The following is a 7145-nucleotide window of genomic DNA, read 5'->3' on the forward strand; positions in this document are numbered from 1 at the left end:
AAAGGATGCTTTCAAAGTTAAATTACCTGTACAGAAGCAGATTTTTCAGTGCTATTAGCACTGTTTCAAAGATTCAGGAAAAATGCTTTTTTTTTTTCCCTCTCTGCCGGCGCGGACAGTTCCTCCGGGGAAGCAGGCACTGCAGGCAGCAGCACCGCTGATGGCAGCCAGGCGAGGAAGGGCACCTCAGCAGGACGTTCGCTCTGGCATCCCCTGCCCCGTTGGCTTTGCCCAGCAGTGGGAGAGTTGAACCTCTTTAAAACCAGGAAAAAAAATCAAATACAAAGCAGTGAACTGGTAAGGGTTTCCAGGAATTAATTTTAAACTTACTTTTTTTTTTTTTTGAAATTGCAAGGTTTTGAGTTGGCTTTGTCCTTTAAAACTCAGCCAAAACAAGCAGAAGGAAGAGCAGAAGCAGGATCAGTCCCGTGACTGAGGGAGAAGTGAAAGCCCCTCCATGCATGTTTGGGTGGAAGATCTCACTTTTCACTGACTTACCCAAGCCAAGCAAAGCCTCCGGCCTCCTTGGGGATTCACTCTGTCCCAGCACATTTAGCAAGTGAGATACTTCCGAAAAGATACAACCATTAGCCTAATTTTCTCTCTCGCCTAAAAATAAGATGAAGAAGAGTGAAACAACTTGTATGTTCCCTGAGAATTAAACATACATCAGTCAAGCCAAAGCAGCTGTTTGTTTTAAATGCAAGTGCCTTCTTCCGGCATAAATGAAGAAAAATAGATTCAGAGATACAATAACATGTAATTAATTAGACCTGATGCAATTATTGGCTCTCCCACAAGCCAGTAAGAACTCAGCCCTGCAGTGTGTAGTTAGGACAAGCACTGATGGCACAAGGTCTGGTGGAGCCCAGGCTGAGCGTGATGCCTATTTGTCCAGGAGTCCTGGTAAAACAGGGACAAACCACATGCCCTGAAATAAAATGCTGCTGGTTTTTGTATTTAAAAGAAAAAGATTTAGGATAAGTTATTGTTTTATACAGCCATTTTGTTTTTATTTGACTTACCTGAAATAACCATAAAAAGGAAGTATTCCCAGATTCTGTATTACATGTTTGCTTCAGACATTCGGAGTCCTCAGCTCTTCGGGAAAAGCAAGTCCACTCGGGCAGGTGCCAGAAACAGGCAGCCCCAGGCATTATGGTGCTGTGACCTGTATGTCGAAAGCTGCTGCCAAACACCACCGTAGTGGGATGGATTCTCACCTCGCCCATCTTCTGCACAGGCGATGCAGAAGCACCCTTCCCTGATGGGGATATCTCTCTCAGTTAACTGTACTGAACAATGCTGAAGCAATGAGCGACTTAACTCCAGGAACACCTACACGTTTACAAGCAGATGAAGAGAAATAGGGAAGTAAGTCTCAGCAAGTGATGCAAAAAGCTGGAGATGAACGGGTGCAAGGCATGCAGACTCCAGCATCAGTGGCCTGAAGATGCTGACACAGGCTGAACACAAACTCCATATTCAGAGTTCACTGATTTCCCCTTCTCTGTCCCTGCTCCTCAGTATTCAATGTAAAACAGGCGTTTGTCATCAGTAAATAGGACTTGAGTACCATCTTTCAGATGAGTAGTTATCACTGCTCTGGGACACTGGTGACAGCCTCTGGCTCTCCACTCTAGGTGCCCCAAGAAGCCAGTTGCAGCTCTGCAAGCCAGCAGTGCAGCCAGCAGCTCCCAGAGCCCAAACATCAGCTGTTCTAAGACCTACGGCTGAATTTAAGAGGAAGTGATTAACGGATTTTCTCTCCCAACACAACAAGAAGGAAGTTCCCAGCAAAACTGTCAGAAGCAAAAAGCAGTATTGTTGTGCAGTGAGTAATTGCATTGTGCAACACCTGGCTGGGCATGGGGGGGGGCTGAAATGAACTTTTTCAGGAGGGGGTGGTGCCAATGCAGAGGGGCTGCACCCCTGTGAAGGTGAGAGTCCCCAGGCATCCAGCCAGCACCTCTCCAGGACACTCCCCGGGACAGACCTTGCTTTCACCCAGAAACGAGGCCCTTCTTACGTGTGCAAGCTGAGGTGGTGAGTTTAGACGAAGGGCTGTTACCTGCTTACCATAGCCCCAGCAGAGGGGAAGAGAAGGCAGGTTAGGGCACTCCTCTTCCTGTAATCACCTTCCTCTGGCTCACAAAAACAAGCAAAGCTCAACCCCCAAACCAGGTGTCCCTCCAAGCACAGCTGATGAAGGTACTCTAGACTTAAAATCAAACCAGCAGTAACAGTCCAGGATATCTCCCCAGCTAGTATGCCCTGTACCATTACTTCCTTGTTCCTATCTGCAAGCGATGATTAGTGCACAAGTTTCCAATTAAAGTTAGCAACTGAGCAAGTCTAAACAGCTCATTAACAAGAGGTGATGTTCATTACCCTGCTTTTAAGAGATATTAAGCCATCTGAGACAGGCCAATAACCTCTCCCATCAGAAAGAAAACACCAGGTGCTAATTAACTTCCTTGAGATTACATAAACTAATTCAGTAGTGAAGCTGGAAATCTGTTTTCCTGACATTTAACTAAACCTTTTAGTACAGTGAGCTCAGGGGGGAAAAAAAACCTGCATAAATACATTTGTACTCAGATACCACTTCTGCAGGTCAAATAAGCAAAGCTGGGAAAGAGAGCAAGGATGCTTCAGACAGAGGGTGCGGTGTGGGAAAAGGGAGGTGAAGGACACAGGAAAGAGCTTTTTAGCTGGTAAACAGAGCACATGCAACAGCAGGAAATCATTAATAGCCTACAAGGTTATCTCTAATTCCCACGAAGCAGCACAGCTGACTGCCCCTCTTGTTCTGCAAGACAAGAAAGCACACTGGCTGCTGGGGTTGGTATGGACATGTTGGAGGAGAAAGGAGAGGGGAGCGTGCAGCAGCTCTGTGGCCTCGGCTCCCTTGGTCAGAGCTCGGCAGAGCACCAAGCAGTCTTTTCTGCATCGGTCTAGCTGGGGAAACACACAGAATTGGTGCCTGGGAGGTTACGTAAACCCCACTCATCCCCTTAAACCTGAACCCTAATATCTAAATATAAAGAGAGAGAATTACAATTATCTTACTTCAAAGAAATTTATTTAAGAAAATTCAGGAATATTGCTTGACACTTCTACAGACCAGAAAATGAACAGTTACCCATTGCTGCACAGGCTGCTGTATATACGTTTGTCCCAGAGACAATCAACCTTGTTTTGTAGTATTTAGCCATCAAAACGCATCTTCTCCCAGCATTAGTAAGCCAAGCAGTACTATACAAAGCCAGTCAGAAAAAACGTTACTGTATTTTCCCTAGAGGATTCCCTACCCCTAACAAAAGGCCTCTTCAGCTAGCAAAGGGCATCCCAAAAATCATTCACAATTGCACCAAGTCTTGTGTGAACTCAATGGCCAATTGTCCACTGCCTCCCTCTAAGCCGAGTGGATGGCACCAGCCTGGTACTCCGTCTGGCTACGGCTGCCTTCCCCCGGGGAAAGGGCTGGGGGCACTGCCTCCCACTAGCACGAAGAGGAGTACCTGCAGAATTGATTTCCAGTTTTGGATTGTCACCAAGAAGGCACTCTGAAGTTACATCCATGTTTCTAGGCAAGGCATGGACACCCTTGACCTCGTGTGGGGGAACTGTCCTGCCTGCCATGGGCACCCAAAGGCACCACAACTGATTTACTGGTTAGTTAAGGCACTTTTACCACCTGGAAACACCCAGGTTCAACAGTTTGGGACCAGACCTTGCAGAACCTCTCTGGGGTACGTGGCTCTGTTAAAGCCAACAGCACTGTTCATGCAAGCACCTGCAAGTTCAGCCCACTAGCACATCTTCAACAGTGCAATGCAATAAATCAAAAGCACCTTCACAGACACACACACATTCACAGTGCAGTTTTCCAGAGGCAGGTTAAGGGCACAAGTCCTTGCCCTTGAGAGTGGGTCAAGAAACCCTGACTGAGCCCCAAACATCGCAAGAGCTTCAGGAGCTGGCTAGGTAGCACAGCTTTGTGCATTATCTTACCAGGAAGATGGCCAGATTCATGTGCAAAAGCACAACTAGCACTGTCCAGAGCAAGCCTGGTCTAAAACTGTATCGCAAAACAGACTTAGGAACATTGTCTTAAAAAGTTATAGAAATCCAAGAAGGAATGGAGACTGTCCTCATAAAGGCAAGTGAGTCCATAGGAGCAGATTCAGCAAGTGTGGATGTCCGCTCAGGCAGGGCTTATGATTCCTAGCTTTCAAAGACAAAGCTGTTTACTCATGGCCCACCTACATGGCCTTCTTGGCCCTTGTGCTTTGATGCTTCTGTTTCAGGTGAAAAATTGTGTCAAACTTGCTGCACAGGAAATGAAAAGCTTGCTCAACAGCTATCAGACAACCTACAGACATGAAACATGTAGAAACATTTGTCCTAACACAAAAACACAAGCAGTCTTACCAGAGGATACAAAACAAACATTAAACCAGAGACTCTGAAATATTCTGAAGATACTTTTATCTGTGGTCATTGGAGTGCTGTATGTTGGGCAGGGAGGACACATGCGGGGCAACCCAACCTCTGAGATCTTTTCTTATTTTACATTAGACACCAAATGGAACTTCAAAGCTGCAGCAGTTGTAGAGATCTTGACTCAAACATTGGCAGGAGGAAGACCAGCCTTAACACCGCCCAGAAGGTGCAGTGGTCTCTGCATGGTCTGCCCAGCTGCAATGCCCACCTAAAGCCCCTGCAGAGCTTGTCCCTCTTGCCCCAAAGGGACAAAAAAGAAACCAGGAAGAGCAATGCACCATTACAGTGAACTTTGCAAGGGCTGCAAGTCAGTTTGGATGACTTATTGGCATGTGTCCTACAGGCAGCTACATCTCCCTGTGTTTCTGTCAGTGGTGTCCCCAAAAAACTCAGAGGAAAGGACAGATACAGAGAATGTGCCAGCAGGAAACAAAACTAGTGACCAGACCAAGATCTATGTGTCTTCTCTTTTGAAAAATAAATGGAGGAGTGAGATCCAGTGAAGATTTTCAACACTCCACGCCAGTGACCATGGCCAGGCACAAACCATCTGTCCCTGAGACAGAGTAAAGCCATGAGATACACCAACATTGTGTCATACTCTTCACAGGCTCCAGAGTATGAGGGAAAGCCTAGCAACACCAAGCCCACAGCAGTACAGGCTTGGTGTAAGCCTCAAAACTGAGCCCACGTGTGTGGATCGCAGTCTGCCACCCCTTGGGACGTTTGATGGGACACCCTCTTCTTTAAACCGCTCCTCCAGAAGAACGCATTTCAGCAGCAGCCAGTCTCAGTCTCAGTTCGCTCATGTTGCGCAGCCCTCCACGCTGACCAGTGGGTGGGTATGTCTTCTACAGGCATCAAGACTGACTCATACTTCCCCTCCTTGCACACAATTTAGACACGGTGTCCTTTTCAAACTTCGTTAGACTCCTTTTTCCAGTCTAATTGGCAAAGCTGATTACACAAAGGCAGAGATACACCCTTTGCAACTAGATTTTGCCTACCCTGTTCCTGGGGTGTGTGAGGCTGTTGATGTGAAGTCCGCTGATCCCATTAAGGAAGAAGAGGAAGGCAGCAATGAACTCACACCAGTATGTCAGCGTGAAGCCCATGAACGTGAGGTGATCCTTCACGAGGATGGAGAAGCTCAGAACTCCAGAAGCCGACAGCAAAAATGAGCCAAGAATGAGAACCGAGCCCATCGACCACTTCCGCCTTGCATTGGCATCCTCACAGACTTGGGACACCATCAGCAGCTCCAGGCCAAATATGGCGACTACAACAGCAAAGGACACCATGCTTCTTATGGGAATCACCCCCACACTCAGCCCCTCCACCTTGGCCAGGCTGAGGTCAGTGACGCAATTCAGGACGCTGCCATTGCTAATGGTGCAGAAGTGCCACAGTCCAAAGAGCTGCCCCCTTGCAAAGAGCCAGCGGCCATCACAGACAGAGATGGACGACAAGACCACCGCTATCGCCACGCATAAGATGATCAGGCTCCTGATAAGCGTCTCAAAGAAGGATTTCTGCGGTCTCCGGTGTGCCAGCGGCCTTGGCGCCTTAGAGGAAAGAAAAAACATCTGAGTTAACAGTGCTACTTAAGGGTGAAATGAAACCAGAGGGACAAAGCTGTGGGACTTAAGCATTTTAAGTTATTTGCTTGTGTACATCAAACCCCTTGTAGCAAGGGAAGGCAATGCAGTTACAGGCTGGACTCAGAAGAAAGGAAGGGTGGGTGAAGCTCTCACAATTCCCCAGCTGCACGAACAATGCTCCCATGTCCAGGCCCGGGTTCAAGATCACAAAAACTCTGGGCTGAGCAAGATCCCTGCCCCGCGGCACAGTATCCTGCTCTGGCAGGGCTGGAGGAGACCACTGGCCCCTGGGAGGATGGAAGCCGACGGCTGGGACGGGGGAGGCGACAGAAGCGGGGTGGGAGGGGGGGGGGCACCCAATTACCAGCACTGCCCTCCTTTTCCCGCAGCCCCCCCCCGGGCTGCAGCCAGCCGGGCTCTGCTCCTCTCGCCGGCAGCAGCAGCGATCAGGACCCGGTTCCTCACCCCGGAGGCGGCACGGCTGGGGGACGTCTCCGGCTGCACGCCCCCTCCTCCCCAAATCCTCCTAATTTAATTCTAAACCTCGAAATTTAATTAAAGAGAAGCCGAGCACCCCGCAGCCCTCTCCAGCCTCGCACGGCAGGCGGTGGTGCTCAGAGAGCCAGGTGCGGCGGGGAGGGGAGAGCCACGGAGCCGGGGGAGCTGCTGCCGCTCCGGGGAACGAGGGGATCCGGCCGCCTGCGCCCCGCGGTTCCGGGGAGGGTCGGGGCGACCCCGGCCGCACAGGGACGAGCCGAAGCAATAGCCCCGCGGCGGGGCGATGCGCGGCCCCGGTGCCCGGAGCCTCCCCCACGTCCACGTCCCCGGCCCCGCCGGGCCAGGCCGGGCGGCGACATACCTGCGCCCCGATGGCGGTCATGCTGCCCGCAGCGCCGAAAGACACAGGCGGGCTCCTGCCGCGGCTTTTTATGTCCCCGGAGGGCGGCGGGCAGTCGGGCCGCCACGCCCGCGGGGCCGGGACGCCCTCCGGGCCCCCCCCGCGGCTGAGTCAGCAGCGCGGCCCCGACGGGCGGA

At 50.4% G+C, this 7145-nt stretch overlaps 1 protein-coding gene across 1 annotated transcript; it reads right to left on the bottom strand.

Annotated features, from left to right (window-relative positions):
- Positions 1 to 3072: 3072 nt before the first annotated feature.
- Positions 3073 to 7145, bottom strand: TMEM37 (transmembrane protein 37). Its single transcript, XM_075757138.1, has 2 exons — positions 6970 to 7145; positions 3073 to 6074 (listed from the first exon to the last, which is right to left on the bottom strand). The coding sequence occupies exons 1-2, from the start codon at positions 6988 to 6990 to the stop codon at positions 5502 to 5504; spliced, it is 594 nt and encodes a 197-aa protein (XP_075613253.1). The 5' UTR covers positions 6991 to 7145; the 3' UTR covers positions 3073 to 5501.

This window comes from Balearica regulorum, chromosome 6, assembly GCF_011004875.1.
Source record: "Balearica regulorum gibbericeps isolate bBalReg1 chromosome 6, bBalReg1.pri, whole genome shotgun sequence".
In the NCBI taxonomy this organism is placed as follows: Eukaryota; Metazoa; Chordata; class Aves; order Gruiformes; family Gruidae; genus Balearica; species Balearica regulorum.

Coding starts and splice junctions, on each gene's coding strand:
- TMEM37 (XM_075757138.1), bottom strand. CDS start 6,990: ATGACCGCCATCGGGGCGCAG. Junction 6,075..6,969: donor TGACCGCCATCGGGGCGCAG/GTATGTCGCCGC, acceptor CTTTCCTCTAAG/GCGCCAAGGCCGCTGGCACA.